We start from the raw sequence: 23,484 nt of genomic DNA, 5'->3' as shown, positions 1-23,484 counted from the left end.
GGCTCTTCGCGCAGTGCCGAAGTTGTTGGCAGAGTGTTGGTGAAGCGCGTCCAGGGCGCACGCAGGGATCGCGAAAGCACGTGACTGGTCAAAACATCCCTATTGCCGCGGGGCCTCATCAGGTTGTGGTTATCACCACCGCCGTTCTACAACGCTATTGTTTGCACTTCCTCGATCACCATGACCCATGTGTGATGTTTGACAGTAGTATTTACCCCTTGAAAAGAAATGGAAGTGACATGTGGTCCTAATAAGAGTTTTACATATTCTGGTACTGCCATTCGGAGCCATATGCTCCGCGGTAGCCGAGTATTCATCCCTGAATCACAGCCTCGCAAGCGTTTCACACTTAATATCATCAACATTCTCTGCTTATATTACACCATTACTCAAAGGACAAGCACTGGCAAAACCCTACGCTGAGGCCGTCAACTTTGCTACAGGACAGCGACCTCTAGCACCCGCAGAGCGATTGAAGAGCTACAAACCGCTGACCGACCGATTATAGAGAATACGACAATGGCGCTACACCTGCAAACTACAGGTCACCCAGCTGGGGCCTTTCACAGCCATTGAACAGCTCAGTGGCTATCGATGTTTACGATCACTAGATTTAGCACCACTCACACCTACATCTTGCTCACTGAGGTTGAGTCAAATGCTACATCGTCAGATCCTTCCCTCTAGGGGCATATGCATAAGCATATTGGCACAAACACAAACACGATGTCTCGCGCCCGGGTACACACATGTGACGAGGAGCACGACGAGACAACTATCACAACGACCCTTACGTCAACCTCCATCGCCGAGCATCACAGATCTAGAAACAGAAATGAAATCCCGGATCTTACCTATCCCCTCCGGCTCCTGGCCAGCATCCAACATCCATGATCTCCGAGCCACCCTCGAACAACATCTCGACCTAGCCTACCAGGGCGACATGATCCCTCCCGGGTACCACCACGCCGCATTCAACCCTATCGTCGAAGAGGACCAGCTCTGCGAAGACGGTGCAGAAAGACGACACGCTCCTAGCGATGAATGGAAATTCCGCGTGTGGGCGGGTGGACATATGAAGTTTGACGAACCGATTATTTATCTCACGATCACCACCAACAGTATCAGCACTAAAACTACCAACTTCGTCCAGGTCACTGAGAAGATCACCGATGTGAGGGTGGTAGGCGGCAGTGGAGACCTGGCGAGCAGAGATGCGAAGATCTTCGTGACGCTGACGAAATCGTTCAGAGCGGAGCAGGGTTCTGATGGGCCCACGACGAGCAGGCTACAATTTGGCAACAGCAACAGCGAAAGCGAATATCTCAACGACAGCAACAACAAAGAAACCAATCGCAACAGTCTGGATGTAAATACGACCACCTCAGCAACGCCCCTAATCAAAGAGCAGAAGCATCTCTGTTTCATGCGCCACATCCCCCCAAGCCTGAAAACCGCCCAAACCACGCCTCGCAAGATGCGCCCTCCCACGAACCCGTTCCACAGTCAGACCATGACACCTTCACGAACACTGCTCTTCCGCTTCAGCGCGCTCAGCCAGAACGCTCACGCCATACACCTCGACAGCGAGTTCACCACACGCGTCTACGGCCTTCCGAAACTTCTTGTCCAGGGACCCTTGACGTCCGTTCTGATGTTGGAGGTATTGCGGAAAGCGTTGGAACTGGTTGTTCATGAACAGAATTCACGGGTTTACGAGGACGAATACGAACACGAACACCACCATCAGCACCAAAATCGAAAAGTGCTGCTGGCTGTGCGCGAGTTCGAGTATAAGAATCTGTTACCGTTGTTTGTGGACGAGAGTATCACTATTGCTTGTAAGAGAGTAGCAGTGCCCCCAATAGCAGCAACCGGAGAGGAGGGCAAAGGCGACAACGATGAAGAGAACCATAGGCCTAGCGGGAGAGATGGTGATCATGATACCCCCAACTCGCGTCCAGACCGACCAGGAGATGAGCATGAGTCACAGAAATGGGATGTCTGGATACAGAAGGGTCAAGGCGAGAATGCAACGTTGGCAGTCAAGGGCAGAGCTATTGTGCAGGCGGTTTCGACTCGACTTAGGCCTGTCTGACTACATGCCTCACAAAGTGAGTGATACGTGGTATCATGGAGACCCACGGCTCGGGCTCGTGAGAAACGGTGTGATTGCTTCCTTACTGCAGAAGCGAAATGACGCATGGTCTACGGGATAGATGGGACAGGATCTCCAGACTCTGTATAGAGTCGACAGACCATACGACATTCTTCATGTCATGGACCGGATCAGGCCCTGCCACGAGCGGTCTAGTCTGACACACAGTCTGACCTCAAGCTCAAGAAGCTCCAGTCGGAGACTTAGCAGAGGAAGCCTATGATCGAGCGTCACATTTCAGAGCTGAGTGAGGTGATCTTGTCGGACTAATATTTTTTGTGACCCGGGAAGACGATCAAAACAGCTCTGATCCCACGAGCTGTATTCCTCAAATATCCACGTTGTCTATGGACCAAGGCTGCGTAACGCTTGAGGACAAGCACCCTCCCTTGAAGCGGAAGAATTCACTCTGAGGACGATATTTCGAATTGTCACCCCTCAAGTGTGCTTCCACCCATTCCAAATCAAAATATGCTGCTCTGGAATAACGCATATTCGACCATTCTCCTCGCGCTTTTCAAGGGAGTTACTCCCATCTTTCACCCAACGCTCCATCTTCTTCGCCACCTCCTTGGCCTGCGCAGACACTGCAGGGATAAGGTGGCGCTTAATGCGGTTTGACCAAACACCAGTAACATAGCCGGTGGATGAGACAAAGTTCTGGTCCGGGCCAGCGTGGGTTGTGTTGTATGCTTCAACAGTGTAGCCTACGCGGACGGCGGGATTGAGGTAGATGCCGCCACCTGCAAGGTTCGAGGCTGCCATGTCCGTATAGATCAAACAGCACTCACTCGCCTCAAGATGCTTGGACGCCAGGCTGTCCGGCAGGGCACGAAACCGTAGGCCTTCGTAAAACGGACTTGGGTCCATCGCAACCATACCGTTCCAGCATGACTGGACCTTCACGGCACGGCCATCAAGCATCGCCTCTCGCGAGTCAAGGGACCGGAAATATGGGAAAGAGGACATGATGGTGCTGTTGCCCTGACTGTCCCGAAGAGCAAAGGTATCATAGTAAGTGGGGGGATGATGAAAGTCCAGGGCACATGCAGCCGAGTACGAGCCTTGATTCGTAGCTAGGAGGGACAGCACATCGCTGGGCTGAAAGACAATATCGTTTAAAAAGAGGATCCTGTCGAAGTTGCGGCCCTTCGAGTGCAGGTCGAACAAAGGTTTCAGAGCTTTATTGCGCAAGTTTGCCAGGTACGGGATGCGGCGCATTTCCTTCCCAGCGCCAACCGTCGTGGTTTGAATCCATCCTGGCCGTGGATTCCCCTGCTCGTCAAGTGGACCAGCATTGATCTCGTCGGCATGGGTGGTCGGATCAAGCACGATCGATCGTGAGATGTGATTCTCGGCCAGCACATTGTCCAGTACTTGTAGAATGTCTTTCGTGTTGTCCAGACTGCCACTCTCGTAAATGCTCACGTAGACATTGTCCTTGCCCAACACTCCAACGAGGTCTAGTAGGGCCTGGCCCCAGCGGTCGTGTATCACTTTTGCATTTGTCCAGAATTGAGCACAGATGAAGATCTTCTGGTTCTGCACGGGTGAGGGCAAGGTCGACAACTCGGTATATGTGTGAGAAAGGAGGTTTCTTGAAAACTCTCGGTAGTGTTTGAGCAGCGTGAGGAGGTCAAGGAGGAACAAGGCTCCGAAGATGAAGACGAGAGCCCTTAGCAGCCGCCGTTGAGGGGAACGGCGGTAGGTACGCAGGAACATGAGAAGGGTTGTTCAGGCGCAGGTTCTCCATCTGCTGTTGTATCATGGCTGGAGAGAGTGGGAAAAGGACGAGGGTGGAATGGTTATGAGATAGGGGAGACAAGTAGGCCTACGTAACGTACGTGCTACGCAGGACGCAAGCGACGCTTTGACGTGTCTTGATCGAGCATTGAAATGCTGGCAGAAAACGATGTCGGGAGAAAAGGGCAAAGGATGGCGGAGGGACAGAGGCGACGGCGGAGCACACGAGCCATCTGTGTCGTTTTACCCCTGGATTATGTCAGCATCGTCGACTTCATTCCTTAGTATCGTTCTTAAGACTTCATATTCTAGGTGAATTCAAATTAGAGGGGCACTCCAGAGATGAACGTGGACGTGGGTGCTGCAGCTTTGTATGCTGGACGACAAGGAAGGTCAACAATAGGTGAGAAGTATTACATTCACTGCAAGGCTATTCTGCCACACCTTCACTGCCCGGCGCCCGCCCAATAATTCAGCACTGATATATTATACCCGCAGAATATTCCCTAAATCTTCACCGGCTCAGGACAAACTGGCACCGGGCCAGAAGGCGTGATGGTGACGAGACTCCCTACGAATCCACGAGACGAGACCTCTGTTCGAATCCGACTACCACAACCCACGACTATTTAATTCAACTTCGTCCAGTACAACTAACACGACCAAAAATAATCTCACGGCCAAAACCCGAAAGAAAAACCCCATATGGCTTAAAACACCGGGGTTTTCGCTTCCTCACAACCTCCGTCCGAGGAGCTTGTGAACAGAAGTTTTTTTTGGTCATTTTTCACTTGGTCAGTTCATTCTATGGTATACTCTGAGTCCCAATGGTGTACTTGGAGCCGTCGAACCATACTTGTGTATATTCGTTCATCTCCGACGTTTGGACTCTCGTCTTTCCTGGGCATTGAAGAGGACCACCATTGCTTTTGTGTTCAGCTCAGGGCTGTCCAAAGTTACTCTTCAATCCGGTCTGGATGACTCTGGATTGAAGGCCAAGGCGACTGCTCGAAGCACTTGCCAGCTGGCTTCAGTTGATTGCTTCCTCTGGATGATTACCAAAGTTTCCGATTCCGAAATCTGTCTTATTCGCAAAGGACCTTATTCATTGCTTAAGCAGGACAGCAACCGCATTTCGAAGGTTCTACGAATGTTACCAGTATATCTACCCTCTGAGGTAAGCAATGGCTCACAATATCACAATAAAAGCTTCCTAAGACAGATATGTCGCCCAATTTGATGGCATGATCATGATACAGTTGTACAGGGGGGTGATGAGCAAGACCCTGTTCTACAATATCAGAAGACGCCTTCACCTCTATCTAGAGGTTCGTCTCTTTGGAGGAAAAGAAGACGCACCTTACAGATCAGCTGCTGTATACTAATTCTAACAGAGACATATTTTCATATATACGAATCTACATTTACACTTCGCCCTCCCTCTATCCATAGGACAAGGAGAAACTTGGAGTATCATGGCGAGGTGCATACAGTCACGATCATTCAACGGCTCTCGTTCAGCCGACCTGCATGCTGGTAGATGTACACCATGCAAACCAAAGGGGAAGCGGACCAGACCGGCCATCCAATGATTATCCTTGATCAAAGCGAGCATGGCAGCCTATAGCCTCGAAGCAGGAAACGTGTGCCACCGTTAACATCCTCGCCTGATGCGAAGAGTACAACGCTTGTGCGATGAGATCAAACAATAGGACAGAATTGGTGTGTATTTGGTGGTCGTCTGAACAAAAATCCTGCTGTGTTGCTTGTGTTTGATACTTGTGATGGAGGGCCTTCATGCTGGTGGGAGCGATCAGTAGGGTATAATCCAAGAGGAAGAGGTCAATGATATTGAAACGAACCTGTCCGTTGGCAAAGAATATCAAGGGCATCCTGTAGTCGCATCGTCGAGGACGGTAATTCAATTGACTCCGACCTAGATACCTCAGATCTGGCTTCTGCGTTGCACACCTCTATGTGACCGAATAGTTCTGAACCTGAACCAGAGCAAATCCTGGACAAACCACACACCCACCAGGCAATGCAGGCAGGCACGCTACATCACGCTCCCTCCAACTTCATCTTCACCGCACCATCAACCATCAAACACCGTACACGGCCCAAGCCAGCCTTTTAGTACCTCTCGACGACTATTCACCGCCCCAGCAAAACAACTTATCATCCCCACGAGAGACTCTTTGTCCCGCGTTCGAGAAAAACCAACTGCACAGCGCTCACAAATACCTTCGGACGGCAACAGCAATATCCATCATCAACATTTGATTTTTCTCGCCGAACATGGCCACTCTCTTGAGTGCACTGCTCCTTTGCTTCCTTCTTCTCCACTTCCCGGCTTCAATCAATGCTCTGGCAGTCCCACAACCGCCTAGCAGCCTCGACTTCCATGGCCCAACCCTCCCAGATCTAGCCAAGCGCAACGCCAGCGTCGGCACCCAGCAGCTCGACCTCAACATCGACCCGGACATAGTCAACCCCAACTGCGGCGGAGTCTACCCAGCCAACATCAACGTCCAGTCTGCACCGGACCCGTTCTATCTCACCACAGCCTGCAACAAAGTGCTCAGCTACATTGGCGGACCAAAGGGTGACAAAGATGTTGACGTTATCTTCGCATGTCTGGCGCAACCCACCAACGGTAGCGGGGACCGGGATATCAAGGTCATCTTGAACACGCTGGCCAATGTCGTCCTGGACGGCAGCGAGAGTGGAACCCAAAATATCGCGGCGAACATGGAAATCACGTCGGAAAGTGATGATCTTCTTATCTCAACTAGTGTTGATATCGGGGTCAAGGTCAGCAGTTCGCATGGAAAAGTGACATTCCAGTATATCTACTGCTGAAAGCATGAGGTCGTTTGTCTGGAGAGGAGGGTAGCCGCCTGGAAGAAGAGAGAAGAGAAGACAGTGTATTCTTAGCATGTGTGGAAATCCGTTCTTCTTGTCATTGGGGACTCGAGTGGTGTTGAGCATAACCGGTCTCGGGATGTGGACTGTGGACTGTGGATGGTGCATTTTCAGTTGAGCGGAAAACCAGTTCGGATGAGGAGCTGGTGCAGAGTTGAAGCCCCCTAAGTCATGCCCGTTGTTGTTTCTGTGATCGGGACACAGTACTGGAAAGGTGCACCGAGAAATGATAGAGATAGGCGCTCTAGCAATCAATTGAGGCTTCATCCAGCGGCGTTGTTCGTGTTCCAGCCTTGTTCCGTAATTAACCTCTCTGGGGATGTGCCTGTAACTTCGGCTGAGCGACACACAAGGAATCTGAGTCAAACTCCAGCTCTTCCCTGGCAAACCCAAATCGCAAACTGCCTGTCGTGTCTCATGGTGGAGCAGCCTCCAGGCCAACGGAAGCCATAACGAAGAGTGTATCAACCCCCAAGCAACTGGAGTCCAACCTCTTCCTCATCAAGTTCATGTCGTCAGAACAGCCGCGGTTCGTGCGCCAAAGACGTAGAGAAGGCCGCTTGTGTATGTCCCAAGAGTGGTATCACCATCCATATAGCAAGCCTTCAAAAAGCAACAGCAGAGCATCAGACCAATCTGTCAAGCAACTGTCTGCGCCGTCGATCAACAAGTTCCTCCTGGACCTCCTGCAATGTTGGCAACCGCCATCTCATGCCATCACCAGCATCGCCGGGTAACGGCTCCCAATCTGGATCATCATCCTCGCTATCCGCCATCTTCGCGACTCTCTCTATGGCTTCTTTCTCCTTCCGGCGCTCATATTTCAGCAACGAGCCATCTTCCTCGTCGGGCCCGAAACCGAAATATCTAGCGTCGAGGTTCTTGCGATTGATATCCTGTCCCGGCTTCGGTTTATCGCCGTCCTCGTCTTCGTTTCCATGCACCCTTCTCTTCACGGCGCGTTCAAACATCTCTTTGACCCCCGGCAACTCCCTTGCCCGGCCGAAGTATCTGTATCCTTTCCCTCCACCGGGCACTTCGCGACCCTGGTCATCGAACACGGTCCCCCCGCCGCGCATGTAGTTCGGCCCGCCTAGTTCTCTGATTCTGCGTTCCCAGCCCCATTTCTCTTTCATCAACTTGTTGATCTCGTCGTTGAGGTCGCGCACCTGGAAGTCCGACAGGCTCTCGTCTTGGATCTTGGTCACTTTGCGCGATATCTCTTTGAGGACCTGCCCGCGCCATTTCTCGCACAGAGGGATCGTCGTCACTGTGCTCGGCGCTTTTGGTCGACGGAGCGAGGAGCTGGGCAGGAGTCCTGACTCGGCAGCTTGGGCTGCTCGAAAGCGAAACAGCATGGACTGCGCCTTTTCCGAATTTCGCGCCATGCTGTAACTCTGATCGGGGTTCTAGCTGGTGCGGATGTGGTGATGATGTCCCTAGAGGACGGTGGTAAAGCACGCTGCGACAGTGCGTCGAGCGTGTTAGGAGTAGGGTCTGGCGGCTCGCCCCTGGCAGGGTTGTTCTCCGTTAGGTTCGAAGATGGCTCTGCTCTCGTGGATAGTAGGTAGTTCACAGAGAACAGCGTGTGAAAGACGTCGCAGTTGAAGAGGTGGCCGTGCAGTTCGTCGATTGTGGTTGCGGACGAACCGCGGGAAAAATTGCAGCGGAGATTCCCTTATCGTGTCATTTCAAAAAATATTGGAGAGACAATCAGCTTCAAGTTCCATCAACGGCAGCATTCACCGGCTTCGATCGGCCCTGCTTAGAGGGAGGAACAGGAAGAGACGGAATATACAGGGAGATCGAAATCGACAGCGACAACCGCAGCGATGCGATAATGATAGCCACCAGCCACTGCGGCTATACAAGAGACACCACCGGTACGAAAGCAGAGAGGGTTTGAATACCCCAAGCCTCCCACCATGTCCCAATGGCTACAGCGACACACTTCTGCCACCGTCCAGCTTGGACTGGCAGCGGCGGCGGGTGCTCTCGCAGCGAGCTCGGTCATCTTCACTGCGACGGCTATCCACCGTCGACGCGCGACCAAAGAGCTCAAAGACTCGATCCCCGACATCTCGCCCGATCATCATGCGATACCCTTGACCGAGTATGGCGGACCCGTCCGGGAGACGATGACGAGCAAGGAAGATGAAAGAGCAGCAAAGATCGCGGCGCGGGCGCGGAAGGGTGACTACGACGAGGAGCTGATCCTCGAACAATTGGCGCGCAACAGAGTATTTCTGAAAGACGAAGGATTGGCGAAATTGCGCGACTCGTTCGTCGTGGTCGTCGGTCTTGGAGGGGTCGGCAGTCATTGCGTCGCAGCTTTGGCTAGGAGCGGTGTGTCTCGGATCCGCATCATCGATTTCGACCAGGTCACGCTGAGCAGTTTGAATCGACATGCTTTAGCAACGCTCGCAGATGTCGGGACGCCAAAGGTGTATTGCGTGAGACGGCGACTTGAGCAGATCTGCCCATGGGTAAGGATCGACTGTCGGATTGAATTGCTGAGCTCGGAGTCCACAGAGGCGCTGTTGAGCAGTTGGGACTATGAACTGCGCGACGATGAGGATCGCAGAGAGCCGGATTGGGTCGTGGATGCCATCGACAACATCGACTCGAAAGTCGGATTGTTGCAGTACTGTGCCATCAACGGCATCAAAGTCATCAGCGCAATGGGAGCAGGATGTAAGAGCGACCCGACACGAATACAAGTTGGGGACATCTCAACCAGCGTCGAGGACCCTCTGTCCAAAGCTACCAGACGTCGACTGAGAGTGAAGGGAATCAAAGATGGGATCCCTGTGGTCTTTTCCACCGAGAAACCTGGCGAAGGCAAAGCCCAGCTGTTGCCTATCGCGGATGAAGAGGTGGAGAAGGGCAGTGTCGACAAACTCGGGGTTCTTCCGGAGTTTCGAGTCAGGATCCTGCCCGTGCTCGGGACGATGCCTGCAGTGTTTGGATATACGGTCGCCAACCATGTCATCTGCAGCATAGCCGGATACCCTATCGACTATCGGATTGGAGATAAGGGAAGGGACAAGATGTACGAGGGCATGCTCTCGGCCTTGCAAGGCTTGGAAGAACGGCTGGTCCGAACAACAGATGGACAGGACACGGTTGGTCTGCGCATCCCCATCAGCAGAGATGACGTGGCATACCTTGTCGACGAGGTGTTCCGTGGCAAGAGTGTCATCAGTGGTCTGCCAACTCGTTTGGCTCTCATCCGGTGGCGCAAGCCTCGCGGCGGGTTCAGGATCGACCCAGAATACCTCCCTGAAGGCCAAAAGATGGTCAAGCTCTCTCTCACGGACCTGGTGGTCATGACCAAAGAGGAAGCTCAGAGACATGAGAAGCAGGTGCTCATAGGCTATGCCGCGCCTGAGGACATTTACGACACCAGCGTCCTGTCCCAGGTCAAGAAGCGCCATGATGAAGAGAGAGCATACGACAGGTACAGGCGATGACCGCCAACCATGCAGCTGTCTTTAGGCCAAGGAGACGACTCGTCACGGCTTTGCAAATGCAATCCTTGATGATACCACCCCATCCGGCTGAACAAGTTGTCTCGACTCATGGCCTGGGGGATGTCTATTGCAAGCAGAACCGGTTGCAGCGCCCAGTCGAACACATATAGTCACTGCAGTCTGAAGCAAGGTCGAGGCGTGCACGAAAAGCAGCCCCCGAGTGCGACAAAACAGTCGAATCAAGGACGACAGAACGCTTCATGCGAAGAGCAAAGGTCCAGACAAACGCTCGAGCAACCGACAAGAGCTGTTGTGAAGTGAAGCGGCCTTTGGTCCTCTTCATGTCAGAACAGCCTCGGAGCATACTTTGAAAATACACAAGTTGAGCCTGTTGAGGCAATGTGACCATGTCGTCGCCAGTCACAACACTACTAGAGAATACGAGGAGCCAGACCTCGAAACGTATAGACCAAACACACCATCCAGTATCAATTCGCCTCCTCTCACATAATATATTCCTATCTACTATCTAGGAGGCTCCTGTGTGCCATATATACATATACACAAAACAGCAGCCCTTGAGAGGGTTCCTTCCACGCTCCTTGCATGGCCTTTTCTCTACAAGTCACTCTCATAATGAAGAGTCGCGACCCCCGTCCGTCTCGGGGCAGCGAACTCGCGCAACTTCCTGTGCGCAGGACACTGTTTATCGTAAAACTCGACGTCTTCTTTAGTTTTGAACGTCGTCACCGACACCAGTGTGTACCCCTGGCTGCGTTCATCGGAAGTGTTAAGAACGCGATTGGCCTCGTTGGCGACGATATATGGTTTGCCGTCCTATGAAGAAACTTGTAAGCAACTAGTTTGACTGTTTCTTTCTGTCTGTGGTTTTCTCTTGTCTTTTTTCTCTTCTCTTCTTCTAAACAATTTGATAATTTCTCCAAAGCAGGGAGTGACTCCCATAACAAAGATGGCAAGAATAAAACAAAATATCAGGAATGAAACGGCCTCTAACTGGGGTGACTTGCCTTTTCTGCCGTCGATCTCAAGATTTTGTACTGCGAGAGGATGGCGTCGATGTCTTCCTCCTTGGGGACCTTGAAGAGAGTGATCCGTTTGATGAACTTTGACGCCATGGCTGAATAAGAGGCTACCGGGTTGTAGGAGATGATCACTTTTCAGAGGCTTGGTCTAATCAAGAGCGATGTCAATGTTGACGTTAAATGAAGCTTCCAGCCTTCCTACCTTTCCTGTCCTCTGTGGGTCGTTAATAAGAAGGTGCACGATCCGGCCTCGGATGTGAGGGAGCTCGAGAGATGTATCCCCGCTTCGATGTCGGAGGTGCTAATATGCTATTAAGCGGTTCGATTCGAACTCCACCTTGGAACGTCCTACAATTGACGGATCTCGTATCGTATGATATAAGAGCCAGACTTACTCTAGGTGGGAGTCTAAGAGTAGGTGAAGGGACCCTGCTTCTCTGAACGGGCAGGATCATCTCTTCAACAGCAAGGATGTTGTCGATGGAAACATAATGCACCATTTCCATCTAGAATGGCGTCATGTTCCTCGCTGAACGGCAGGCGAATTTGTTCCTGTTCATATCCAAACTTGATTCTTGATCCTATTGATGTCGAAGATATTCAAATTAGAGTGGATTGTATCTCATTCTTCTCTGTCCGAATCCTGGTAGGGGATCTAATTCATCATGGGTTCAATCGCTACTGAGACGGTTGCTCGACAACCCGACATAGACTATAAACCCGATTTTGAGAAATATCAGACTCGAACAAAGCTTCGTCTGCAGACTGAGCCTCTCATAGGAAAGAGTCTGCCATCTGGATTTCCCCAAGAACTGATTTCCGATCTGGTCTGGGAAGGAGAAGGACTGGAAGACAAGTATGACTGGACATATGTCCTCACAACAGAGGACATTGAGGAACTGGAAGAGGCATTGACGCATTTCAAATGTTGACGGTCAATCATCACTTTTTTAAAATGCAAGTACTGACCGTGTCTCAGCGCTGAACAAACCTCTTGGGTACATCAGTCAAGAAACATTTCCCCTTCCTCGCCTGCACGGACCGCTTCGAGAGATCTCAAAGGACCTCCATTTCGGCCACGGGTTCAAAGTCGTGAGAGGCGTCCCTGTCGACAGACACTCTCGAGAGGAGAACATCATCCTCTATGCAGGTCTTTCGGCCCACGTGGCCCCAGTCCGAGGCCGTCAAGATAATGCTTACAAGGGAGAGCCAGCCGATGTTGTGTTGAACCACATCAAAGATCTTAGTTCGACTTCCGAAAACGCTTCGATTGGGGCCCCGGCATATACCACGGATAAACAGGTGTTCCACACGGATTCGGGGGACATTGTTTCGCTCTTCGCGCTCAGCACGGCTGCCAACGGCGGGAGGAGCAGGCTGGCAAGCACCTGGAGAGTGTACAACGAGCTGGCGGCCACCCGACCCGATCTGATCGAGACGCTGTCTCAAGATTGGATTGCGGATAACTTTGGCAGGCCAGGCCAGCCATTCACCGCTCGGCCGTTGTTGTACTTCCAGCCCGCAACACTGGACTCGCCGGAGCGTGTCATTCTTCAATACGCCCGAAGAACTTTCACTGGGTTTGGCGCGCTACCACGCTCGAAAGAAATCCCACCTATCACGGAAGCTCAGGCGGAGGCACTTGATGCTCTTCACTTCCTTGGTGAGAAGTTCAACGTCGGCTTGGACTTTCGGAAAGGTGATATTCAATATGTCAACAACCTGGCTGTCTTCCACGCCAGAGATGGCTTCGAGGACTCTCCAGAGCAGCAGTAAGTGTCACCCTGTTCCCCATATCCCGTAGGTCGGACTCCTCAAAGGCTAACGAGCGTTGCCACCCCTCCTAGACGCCATCTCATCAGACTCTGGCTCCGCGATCCCGAATATGCCTGGCACATGCCGGATGCTCTGAAGCCAAGGTGGGCTCAGCTGTACGACGGTGTGACCCCTGAGAAACAGGTCTTCCCACTAGAGCCGTATATCCGCAGCACGAGTAATGGACAGACAAGGGCCAAGGACTAGGGTTGGCCAATATGAGAAGCTGTAGATACCGAGTGGAATGCTAGAACCTAGCCTGATGGACAACGTTGCAAGCGGATCTCCTGCGCGACAGGCCTGTCCAATGTCTTTGCATTGAATTACTTGAAGCTTTGTCTCCAGCCGAGGATAGAAGGCTCGCCACGATCCGTGGTCGCAAATTTTCGTGACATTGATCTTCACAATTCGTTAGCAATGGGGCTTGAAAAAGCGTAAAGAATCGCGCCATCTGCAACGCTGAGCACGCAGAAGGGTTTTCCCTCCCACACATGCTGTCGCGAGATGTACGCTAGACATACGATCTCTCTCGTGTAACGTAATCCATCATGTCGATGCTACCAAGGAGTCAATCCATGGGTGACTGCGACTGCTCTTGTCTCGCCAAAGCTGATTCCATCATTAAGCCACACGATTTCATCAACAGCATGTTGCTTCTTCGGCTCGGTCACAACTCGAGCATCATGAATATAATGTTGCTCGTGCGCCCTTGGTAAGGCAGGGCGCAAGGACGAAAGCTGTATATCCACGCTGGGGGTTATTCAACTTCGAGAACAATAGCCATCTCTCTTGTCATTTGCCGCCATGGTATCTGTACGCTGGAGACGACGAGAAGCTTCGAGCTCTCCAACGCAGGCCGACTCGAATGACGCCAGTCAAACAGCCTTCGTGACCAAGGGCAACCTCCAATATGCCGTCGAGAAGGGGCAGAACAACAGCGGAGTCTCGTACCAGGAAGTCTCTGGCGCACCTGTTGAAACACGGTCGACCCTGGGTTATCATGTCGGTCCCATCACGATCATTTTCCTCAACCTGTCCAAGATGGTGGGCACAGGTGTATACTCCACACCAGCCGCCATCCTTGCGGGAACAGGAAGCGTCGGGTTGTCGCTTATATATTGGTTCATCGGCTTTTTGATAGCGGCGTCTGCTCTCTCGGTCTACCTCGAGTATGCAGCATACTTCCCCAATCGCTCAGGGAGCGAGGTTGTATACTTGGAGCAGGCGTATCCCCGGCCGCGTTACCTCTTCCCGATCACATTTGCCATCCAGACTGTTCTACTATCTTTCAGTTCGTCCAACGCCATCGTCCTGGCTCGGTACCTCTTCCGAATCAACGGCCACAGTCCAAGTGACTGGGAATTGAAAGGTGTCGCGGTCGCCGGGTACACTGTGGCATTTCTTCTGGTGGCTTTCAACACGCGCATCTCTTATCACATCTCTAACGCCATCGGGCTCGTCAAACTGGTGACGCTGGTCTTTGTCGGAATTACAGGACTTGTGGTCTTGGGCGGTCACACCCGTGTCAAGGATCCTACCGCCAACTTCCATAACGCCTTTCACTCAGCCACTGGCACTTCGGCGTACGGGATTACCAATGCCCTTGTCAAGATTGTTTTCTCGTATGCCGGCTATGAGAATGCTTTCAATGTCGTCAATGAGGTCAAAAACCCTGTTCGGGCTATCCGCACCTCCGGTTCGATCTCGCTATTGGTGGTCGCTGTCCTGTACATGCTTGCAAATATTGCATACTTTGCGGCGGTGCCGAGGGAAGAGCTGCTGAATTCGACACAAATCGCTGCCAGCTTGTTCTTTCAGCACGTCTTTGGGTCAAGCGGCGCAGTTCGGGGGCTGAATTTTCTTATCGCACTGAGTGCTTTTGGGAATCTTATTGCTGTTCTTTTGGGTCAGAGCAGGTTGATCAGGGAATGCGGCCGGTAAGCTCACGGTCCTTACTACTTTCCTCTCTAGAGCTCGATTCGGTTGCTCAAAGCTGACACATCGGGGCAAATAGGCAAGGTACTCTCCCGTGGGCGTCGTTCTGGGTTTCGACAAGACCCTTCGGAACTCCCCTGGGTCCATATTTCGTAAAGTGGGCTTCGACGATGCTGATGATCCTGGCACCACCGGCAGGAGACGCCTTCAACTTTGTCGTCGACCTCAGCAACTATCCCAGTTCCTTCTTCATTTTCCTCATGGCTCTTGGTTTGTATTTGGTGCGTCATCGGCGCAAGAAGCTTGGTGTGCCAGCGCTGTCACCAAAGGAAGGAGGCTTCAAGGCCTGGGACGTGGCTGTCCTGTTTACAATTGCTGTCAATCTGTTCATGCTTGTGATGCCTTGGTATCCACCAACGACGGGTGCAACAGGCGGCGATGTTAGCTTTTGGTATGCAACATATGTCGTCACCGGGATTGGAATGTGAGTTTCCCTTTGACAATCGCCTTCCACTGTCCATTGAAAACTATGCTGACATGGTAACCACCTACAGTATAATCGCTTGCTTCGTCTATTACGCCTTCTGGGTATGGATCTTACCGCATTACCGTGGCTATAGGATTCGACACGAGAAGCTGTTCCTGGAGGGCGGCGAAGTAACGCATAAGCTGGTAAAGGTACCTTTGCACCAGCTGGAGCTATGGGATCAAACGCATGATGCATACGGCCGCAGGCTTATCCGTGAAGGTTCGAGTGACGAAGAGGGATCTGTGGCAGGGAGCCAGGAGAAGTCGACCCTGGTGGCAGAGAAATGAGGCCGCATGTGCAAGTCCGAAGGACAGCTTCATGGAGACTTGGGGACAGAGCAATGCATTAAACGCACGAGCATCCCGCTCCTGCCGGTATATAAGAAGCAGAGATGTTTGGCAAGGCTATGGTTGAAGATACACTCATCAGCCTGTATTTGGCATCTTCTGCCGCCTGGTCTTATTTGATCCACCGTAATTATATACTTGGCAATGTTGCTGTGTTTGCGCTCGGCGGGTCCTCATTCCGACCTCGTAGGTTTGCCGCCCTTCTGCCAACTCCGATCTCGACGCTTTATCAGCTCATACACAGACTCCAGACCGCCAGACCGCCCACCGCTGGCATCATACCCTCTCTCTGGACCTCGAGTCCGGGCTCTCACTCTTCTCTCATCACCAAAGAGAACACATGTTCAACAGCTCTCTGCGCCGGGTGGCGCGGACTTGCTCCCATGCCTCCCCAGGTCCTTCCCGGTCGACAACGCAGTCTGTAGCGTCTTTCACCTCTCACGCCCATCAACGGCGGCACTCCTCCTCGAAACCACCGGTGCCGCCCAACAATGGCTCATCCGCTATCCCAGCAGCTTCGGTCAAGCAAGTAGGAGCACCGCGGTCAGATACGAAGCGACCGGCGGCAGAGGCACGCTCCTCGAAGAAGAGATCTTCCAAAGACAAGCTGGAGACAAAGCAAGAAGCTCAGGCTGACTGGACGTCCAAACTCCCCTCTGTGCCAAGTTTGCAGCATCTCAACCCGAAAGGTAGGCTACTGAGGCCTCAGACTGCATTTTCTCGCATATCCGCTGACTATAATGCTAGATGTCTATGTTGCCTCTTTCTTCTCGACCCATCGACCCATGTCCATCACCGGAGCAGTGCCTCCAGAGACCTCGATCGAGACTATTGACAAGATCTTCCAACCGAAGACAAAGTCCAAAGCCCGCAACGCTCCCAATGAAGTCATCTACACGCTTGCTTCTGCAGTCGACCATTTGGATGAGCAGATAGCCAGCAAGCAAGGTGCCCATCACTCGCAGAGCGTGGAGCAAAAGGCGGCCATCATCAAGGCCCTCACACAGCGCAGTGACAACCCCACGGATCTTAATCGGACCTTGCATCTCGACGGGGTTCCGAATGGAGGAAATGTAAGACTTGTCATCCAGGAGATTGCACGCCGCTTCCGACCATTCAACGTGCCCCCTCCTCCCACACCGATCACCGACGCCCAAATTGATGCCGCCGAGGCCGAAGCCGAGGCAGCAGCAAATGCGGAGGCGAATGAGGAGATGCAAGCGAGGACTCTACAGCTGGAGATCGAACAACAGGAGTACGATCCGTACATTCAACAAGTCGTCCTCAATGTACCGCAAGAGTCGGGCATGCAACATGGTGGCTTCTTCTCCAGTCATGGTGGTCCCATAATGGAAATTGAAGATGCACGCCGTGTGCAGAAAATTCAAGAACAGCCCTTCGAAAGGCGCATCGGTGGACGGAGACGTTTTATCAGAAGTCCCAGCATGTACGCCATCAGTGTGAAGAGACAGAGGCGTCTGAAGATGAAGAAGCACAAGTACAAGAAGTTGATGCGAAAGACGAGGAACCTGAGGAGGAAGTTGGGCCAGATCTGATCTCAGGGTCACGATGTGATCTCTTGTTTGCTTTTCGACATTGTATGGATTCTGTCGTCTACGAGTGCTACGATCTAGGAGGTCCGGGGAAACATTCCTAGTGGTCGCTCTGGATCTACATTCATATGGCGTCCGGTACTGGCCGATCCTGGTCCTGGTGCCAGGCCCGCGTCTGTTGCATCTTTTTGCGTCTGGAAGGGGGGTTTTTTCCATTTGCGTGATGCAGAAGCGACTATGAACCATGGATGACAGATTATGCGTTGCGGTTTTTTTGATCTCAACAGCGAACACTCGTGTCTTGAGGTTTCTTTCTTGAGTTCGTGGCAGCTGCATCATGCGCCATCAACCTATATACACAGATTATACAGTCTAACGGGACTTTTGCTCAACTCGCTATCTTTCTCTCTGTGTTCTTGAACTGCTGGTAGGCAAGCTACATGTACTCCCGCGCGTTGCTTCGACATGGAGAGATTTCGACACTTTGCGTCTGAATGTTGGAAATTGATGTGTCCTGAATCGTGGTTTTCAAAAGGATCTTTCAAGAGACCAATTGATCACTCGGGGGCAAATGGTGTTTGAACACACTGCCCAAACATCAGGCATTGGTACTCCATGACTGTGGAATTACCTATGAGCTTGCTGTGCGCTTAGCACTGCAAGCTTTTCGATGGTTTGGGGAAGCGTTCAGTTTTAAGGTAGAAACAGGCATTATCTATCTCAGTGCCAATGTGTACATACAATAAATCGGCAATGAAGGAGGCGGGCTTGACTAGCATGCCCATTTGTCCATTCAGACCTGGGTTGAATTGGATCTCCTTGCTATTGCGCCATCCTCACCCGTTCGCCATGTTCTGCTCGGTAACTCTTAACATCCCGTACATGATAATGCGGGAAGTCCTTGTAGTCCTTCCCCGTGGTGGTGTTGTCGCTGTAACTTGATTAAAGTTTGATCTGTGCTAGCATGGTCTCCCATTCAGAGTCGCCACACTTCAGTCGCTGTCTTTTCAGGCCACCCCTTTCTGGCCTCGTGGTATGCCTTGTTCCAGTCCAGCTCAGGTTCATTTATGACGCTTCAGTGCAGCCGTCAAGTCCCTTCTCCCCGCCGCTCTGCACTCGCGTTTAGCAGTGCACATCGGTCTCAGACTTGGAGTTCATGAGCAATGCGACAATGAGTCCGTAAAGACCCAAAACTTCGGCGAAAATGAGGATCAGGATCATGCCCACGAAGAGGCGAGGCTGCTGGGCACTGCCTCGGACACCTGCGTCACCAACAATGCCGATGGCAAATCCGGCTGCCAAACCTGACAACCCAACGGACAGGCCGGCACCGAGTTGGATGAAGCTGGTGAAGAGGGCTTCTTGCTGAGAGAGTTTATCGGAGATCAACACCGAGACGACCAGACCATAGATACCAATGATACCAGCCATAATCACGGGAACGATGTCTGTGGACAGAATTTGTTAGAAAGGTGTGTTTCAGTCGGAGGAATATGTCCGAGGCCTACTCTTGACGATGAGATCAGGGCGAAGAACACCCATGGCGGAGATACCGACACCAGACTTTGCCGTGCCATACGCGGCGCCAAAGCAGGTGAAGACAATGGCAGAGGTGCAGCCCATGGCTCCAAAGAAGGGCTACTCGGTCACAATGTTAGTTGCTTCTGCGGTCGAAAACGAGGGGAGCTCCCGAGTAGGACGGTTATCGCAATGCCGTCATTGCATCGAATATGAGAAGACAAAGGGTGGTGGGAGGAGCATACCGCATATACGGGACTAGAAACAAGCGAGAAGTTAGTCAAGGAACATCTCAAAGACGGTTCACCATGATAGAGTCGGGCAACAGCTGTGTTCAGCTGCCGAGTCTCGACCGCAGGCTGCTGGAATGGGGGCAAACTGACCAAAGATCTGAAGACATCTTGACGTTGGTTTCGGCTTTCTGCTCGCCTGGATTAACTGCTTCTTCGAACTGAGAGGGCAGCAATGTTGCTTGGAGCGGGCGAGCTTTACGAAGAGATGGACACAGGCGAGGTAGATGCGTGGTTGCTTGGGCAAGTATGGACAGGTGTTGATGATGGCTTCAAAGGTTGAGCTTCCCCCGATCTTGCCAAGGCTGCCACCAAGGTTACGCTCAGCTCTTTTGGGAATTAAGCCATGCTGCCCTAGATGAATCCTGACGTAGACACTGTAGGCTGTTGCTAAACACAAACGGCTGTGAATAGTAGAAGTTACTAGACATCAATTGTCTACTAGATGATTTGGCCTACTAGTATCCAATAGACATGCGAGGGCATCAAAAGCGGCGGCTGTTAGAAGCATCTGCTTCAAGTTCTCCAGGACAGCGAAGTTACTATCATCAAACCCCACGATGTCTTTTCAGTCCCGTGCAATGCCAGTGCTTAGTGAAGCCCCTTTCAGAGGGAGCGTCATCGTCGCAGAACAGGGACTCTACCTAAGATACAAGGTCCCAGCACACACCTCAGGCAGATCGATCATATGCACACAAGTAACGGCGCATATCACCCGGGCTATGTTGACTCGGTAAGGGGCTGTCCTGAGGCCTGGGACAAGTTGTTGTTTCTGCAGTCCTAGTCCGTTCAAGTCTGCCCAAGCGGCATATCTGCCGCAGACTCGGCCACCACTAGGATGGCAAGGTCGGTCTTCGCTGGATGCTGCTGCCCGAATCGTGTTACAGAGCTGGCGGCGGCCTGCGTGCAAAGTCGCACAAGCATAGTCGAGCTGTGGTCTTTCACGTCCCAATCCTTGCATTCCCTCCATGGTTGGTGTGGCTTACTTGATAGTGCTCTCTCTCAGCCCTGGTCAAGGGACGCAGTCGCTCGACTCGATAACCCGCCATCTTGACCGGTTCGGCTGAAGAAGGAACAGCACGGCTTGTCAAGAGGCGCGCACTCGCCATCTTGCATGAGCGGCTGAAAGTCAGCTGCGAGAGTCTCAAGCAAGAAGGACGTCCCTAACCGACGAAGTTCTCAGAGACTTTCTGCACGGATGAGACAGCCCCTCCTCATTTAAACTCGACGTGTCCGCCTGATGGCCTGGAATTTCTGCCTCTTGTCCCTCATGCCTTGCAAGTGAGCGCCCAGATCTAGTGGCAGTTTGTTCTGTTACATCCTCTCAAATCCACCGAGCACAATGGCTGATCCTGCAACTTCGCATTGGCGCTGGAATGAGATCCCAGACTATCACGCACTAACTAGAGAAGTCTTGGAGCAGAGGCTGAGGACCAAATTCGGGAACTGGAAGTTTTTCGTGGATGTAAGTGGTTTGCATACGAACAGATACTGGTATGCTCTGCGGCTGATATTGACAGCGCCGACCGTTGAATTGGCGGGTATGGGTGCCCTGGGATCTTACAGAGGTGAGAATTGAACCAACTTGGCACATTCCTGCTCTGCCCTCGGTAATACCAGGGCTGAAGATCTTGTAGGAAGACAAACTATGGTTGCAGACAGGACGGCTTTGACTCCTGAGGCAGCACTGGGCAATGAAGCAGGGCTTAGTAGTAGCCACTGGTCTCATAGTCTTCAATGATCAAGAATGTTGGACATGAATCGATCGGCCAAGTTGAGTTGGAGGGGCTACTCAGAGCCGAGTTGGCAAATAATACAGGTTACCGCCATAAGCCACCGTCGGCTACACAACACGGCTGTTCAGCCAGGCGCTTTTCCCCGGTCCAAGGCTGTCTTGGTAGGGGGCAGACTTGAGTGGCTTAGCACCACCCCCTTCCTACGCTTTAGGACCATCCAGGTGTACGCAAGGTGGTGTACTAGCCTAGCCATGTTGCAGACCTGTCTGAGAGATGTTGACAGGCGGCTGTGTCTGAGAATGTATGCTCTGTCAACATATATATCTAATGTGGTAGAAACCATCTTCTGCTCTGGACCTCTGTCATTGCCACCGGAATCAAGTCAACCCACGCTTCCGACACTTTGGCCCGTCTGTATCTGTTGGTGCAATGTCAACCCTACTTCCTCTCTTCATCGACTCCTGCAGCCGGGCACAGGACTTTCCCAACAACCTTGTCGATCATGGGTCTACACCTTCATCGGTCCGTCGAGAATACCAACAACGCCTCAGGGGTAGAGCACCAGCGCTGTTTTGTTCGGAACCATATGCTAGGGTTGAACTTTTTCGCTATGACGAGACCCACGGCACCTTCAACAGCGAAACTCTGACCAATATACATCATCTACGGCAGCGGCTTCCTGGCTCTCTGACTCGAGTTCAGCGGGATCCCCCCTGTAGCTTTGTCTTCATTGGTGCTGAAAGCTCACGCGATCCGTTATATGTTAGCCGCGACATGGCTCTCTGGATCCTTTCATTCTTTCAAGTTCTACCAACTTTTCTGGAGTTTTTGTTCGCTTTCGGCAAGCAGCTTCGTGCTGTGGATTTCCAGTTCAGTGGGTTCAGAGAGGACAACAGGATAGAAGCGATTCTTAACAGAGGACCCCTGCCTGAAATTGGGCGTTCTGGGCAGGATTATCAGATCTGCTACAATCTAAAGACCTTCGAGTACAAACCCGGCATCGCCTGGCCATGGTCAAGCCGGCAGACTGTTGTCTGGCACTCGTTCGACGTCCAGACTGGTCACGCATCATGGATCACCATCAAGGCGAATGATATTATCCGGGATCGACTGAAAGAGGTGTCCAACATGACTCTTGCGAAGGACAACGACCTCTACACAAGCGTTGCCAAGATGTTTGTCAATACGCTCGCAAGCCACACAGTGATTCTAGAATGGTCCGGAGAAGGCTGGAGGAGGTATATCAACTTCCTCGAGGAGCAGCTGCAGTCACTCAAGCGCCGTGCTATTGTGGACAGAGTCACGCGTTATGCCGCTCCTCCTCCTACTGCAAGGAGCCCTCCGTCTTCTGGCATTCCGATGGCTGATCTACCCCCCAGCCGGACGTGGACATTGCTGAGCCCTTCAACGCACACGAGTACAGCAAATGCTCCACCACAACCGCAGCAGCCACTGCCAGCAGGAGTGGCAATCAACATCCCCGAAGAGCCTCGAGAGCCACCCAATGCTCCCCCGGACTTCGACCCGAAACACCAAGGTGCTGCTGATCTTGACAATGATCAGACGGTGTACAAGATTGAGGAACTTCAGGATGCGCAGGCGTTTGAGGATATGGTCAGCGAGACATGCCTTGTCCTGAAGAGCAACTTTCCTGTCCTGGCACAGATTGAAGCTTTCTTTCAAAGTCTGCCGAAATCTGGTGATCTGGACCCAAATCTCAGAGACTGCATGACTGCAAATATTCCTCGCTTCCTAAAGCGGATTCAAGCCGTAAGGAGCGATCTTCAGATGCATTTGGATAGAATCGAGACAATATCCAGAGCGATCAGTGAGTGCAAAAGCCTTCTATATGGCATAGTCGAGTACCAAAGCATGCAGGCAAACAAGCTGTTTGCTTCGGAAGCCAGATGTTCTGCGCAGCGCATGGAGGAAATGACCAAGGAAATGAAGTCGCTGACTCTGAAAACGACTCTCGAGACCGTGATGATGAGGATCATCACGGTTGTCACCGTCTTCTTCTTACCTGCGACATTTGTTTCGACTTTGATGTCCACCGATATCGTCCATTTCAACTCGTTCGATTCCAACATAAACTCCGGCAGCACTTCTCTGGGGGCGGTCAAACTCTTTCTCTGCCTGAGCTTTTCTCTCATGGTGGCCACCTTCACTTTCGGATTTGGCCTCTACTGGTGGGCTGTACGGTATCAAGTGTAGCCTGCAAAGCAGAGCGTGTTCTCGTGTCAGGCAAGGGATGTGTAAAATGGTGTCGCAACCCGTGTACCATGATATATGTATTTGTGGTGTTATTTCTTTACATACAGCAAGCAGATCTTTGCTATGCCTGCCCGCTCATTGATGACAGCATAATCAGCGTTCAGCAACAGCACCCCATATAAGTTCGATATTGGCAAGGGTATCT

General features: G+C 52.0%; 11 protein-coding genes across 11 annotated transcripts; 7 read left to right on the top strand and 4 right to left on the bottom strand.

Moving 5' to 3' along the window:
• Positions 1–835: 835 nt before the first annotated feature.
• Positions 836–2,098, top strand: A1O1_02167 (uncharacterized protein; the record flags this gene model as incomplete). Its single annotated transcript, XM_007723078.1, has 1 exon — positions 836–2,098. One exon carries the CDS (start codon positions 836–838, stop codon positions 2,096–2,098), a length of 1,263 nt encoding a protein of 420 aa, XP_007721268.1.
• A 498-nt stretch (positions 2,099–2,596) lies between these two features.
• A1O1_02166 (uncharacterized protein) lies at positions 2,597–3,880 on the bottom strand (the record flags this gene model as incomplete). The annotated part of the gene is made up of 1 exon (XM_007723077.1): positions 2,597–3,880. One exon carries the CDS (start codon positions 3,878–3,880, stop codon positions 2,597–2,599), a length of 1,284 nt encoding a protein of 427 aa, XP_007721267.1.
• Positions 3,881–6,199: 2,319 nt separating this feature from the next.
• A1O1_02165 (uncharacterized protein) lies at positions 6,200–6,763 on the top strand (the record flags this gene model as incomplete). The annotated part of the gene is made up of 1 exon (XM_007723076.1): positions 6,200–6,763. The coding sequence occupies one exon, from the start codon at positions 6,200–6,202 to the stop codon at positions 6,761–6,763; it is 564 nt and encodes a 187-aa protein (XP_007721266.1).
• A 689-nt stretch (positions 6,764–7,452) lies between these two features.
• A1O1_02164 (pre-mRNA-splicing factor isy1) lies at positions 7,453–8,214 on the bottom strand (the record flags this gene model as incomplete). Its single annotated transcript, XM_007723075.1, has 1 exon — positions 7,453–8,214. One exon carries the CDS (start codon positions 8,212–8,214, stop codon positions 7,453–7,455), a length of 762 nt encoding a protein of 253 aa, XP_007721265.1.
• Positions 8,215–8,751: 537 nt separating this feature from the next.
• A1O1_02163 (uncharacterized protein) lies at positions 8,752–10,299 on the top strand (the record flags this gene model as incomplete). Its single annotated transcript, XM_007723074.1, has 1 exon — positions 8,752–10,299. One exon carries the CDS (start codon positions 8,752–8,754, stop codon positions 10,297–10,299), a length of 1,548 nt encoding a protein of 515 aa, XP_007721264.1.
• Positions 10,300–10,917: 618 nt separating this feature from the next.
• On the bottom strand, positions 10,918–11,136 carry A1O1_02162 (uncharacterized protein; the record flags this gene model as incomplete). The annotated part of the gene is made up of 1 exon (XM_007723073.1): positions 10,918–11,136. A coding segment is annotated over one exon (219 nt), but the record flags the coding sequence as incomplete, so codon positions are not given.
• Positions 11,137–12,007: 871 nt separating this feature from the next.
• On the top strand, positions 12,008–13,364 carry A1O1_02161 (uncharacterized protein; the record flags this gene model as incomplete). Its single annotated transcript, XM_007723072.1, has 3 exons — positions 12,008–12,269; positions 12,322–13,114; positions 13,190–13,364. 3 exons carry the CDS (start codon positions 12,008–12,010, stop codon positions 13,362–13,364), a joined length of 1,230 nt encoding a protein of 409 aa, XP_007721262.1.
• A 597-nt stretch (positions 13,365–13,961) lies between these two features.
• On the top strand, positions 13,962–15,908 carry A1O1_02160 (uncharacterized protein; the record flags this gene model as incomplete). The annotated part of the gene is made up of 3 exons (XM_007723071.1): positions 13,962–15,094; positions 15,172–15,576; positions 15,647–15,908. 3 exons carry the CDS (start codon positions 13,962–13,964, stop codon positions 15,906–15,908), a joined length of 1,800 nt encoding a protein of 599 aa, XP_007721261.1.
• A 400-nt stretch (positions 15,909–16,308) lies between these two features.
• On the top strand, positions 16,309–17,524 carry A1O1_02159 (uncharacterized protein; the record flags this gene model as incomplete). Its single annotated transcript, XM_007723070.1, has 2 exons — positions 16,309–16,657; positions 16,716–17,524. The coding sequence occupies 2 exons, from the start codon at positions 16,309–16,311 to the stop codon at positions 17,522–17,524; spliced, it is 1,158 nt and encodes a 385-aa protein (XP_007721260.1).
• A 1,119-nt stretch (positions 17,525–18,643) lies between these two features.
• A1O1_02158 (V-type proton ATPase proteolipid subunit) lies at positions 18,644–19,144 on the bottom strand (the record flags this gene model as incomplete). The annotated part of the gene is made up of 2 exons (XM_007723069.1): positions 18,644–18,969; positions 19,030–19,144. 2 exons carry the CDS (start codon positions 19,142–19,144, stop codon positions 18,644–18,646), a joined length of 441 nt encoding a protein of 146 aa, XP_007721259.1.
• Positions 19,145–21,839: 2,695 nt separating this feature from the next.
• A1O1_02157 (uncharacterized protein) lies at positions 21,840–23,279 on the top strand (the record flags this gene model as incomplete). Its single annotated transcript, XM_007723068.1, has 1 exon — positions 21,840–23,279. The coding sequence occupies one exon, from the start codon at positions 21,840–21,842 to the stop codon at positions 23,277–23,279; it is 1,440 nt and encodes a 479-aa protein (XP_007721258.1).
• Between the last annotated feature and the right edge of the window lie 205 nt (positions 23,280–23,484).

This window comes from Capronia coronata, assembly GCF_000585585.1.
Source record: "Capronia coronata CBS 617.96 chromosome Unknown acBCG-supercont1.2, whole genome shotgun sequence".
NCBI classification, from domain to species: Eukaryota; Fungi; Ascomycota; class Eurotiomycetes; order Chaetothyriales; family Herpotrichiellaceae; genus Capronia; species Capronia coronata.
Note: the sequence above shows the minus strand (reverse complement) of the source record. Positions and strands in the feature narration are given on the sequence as shown.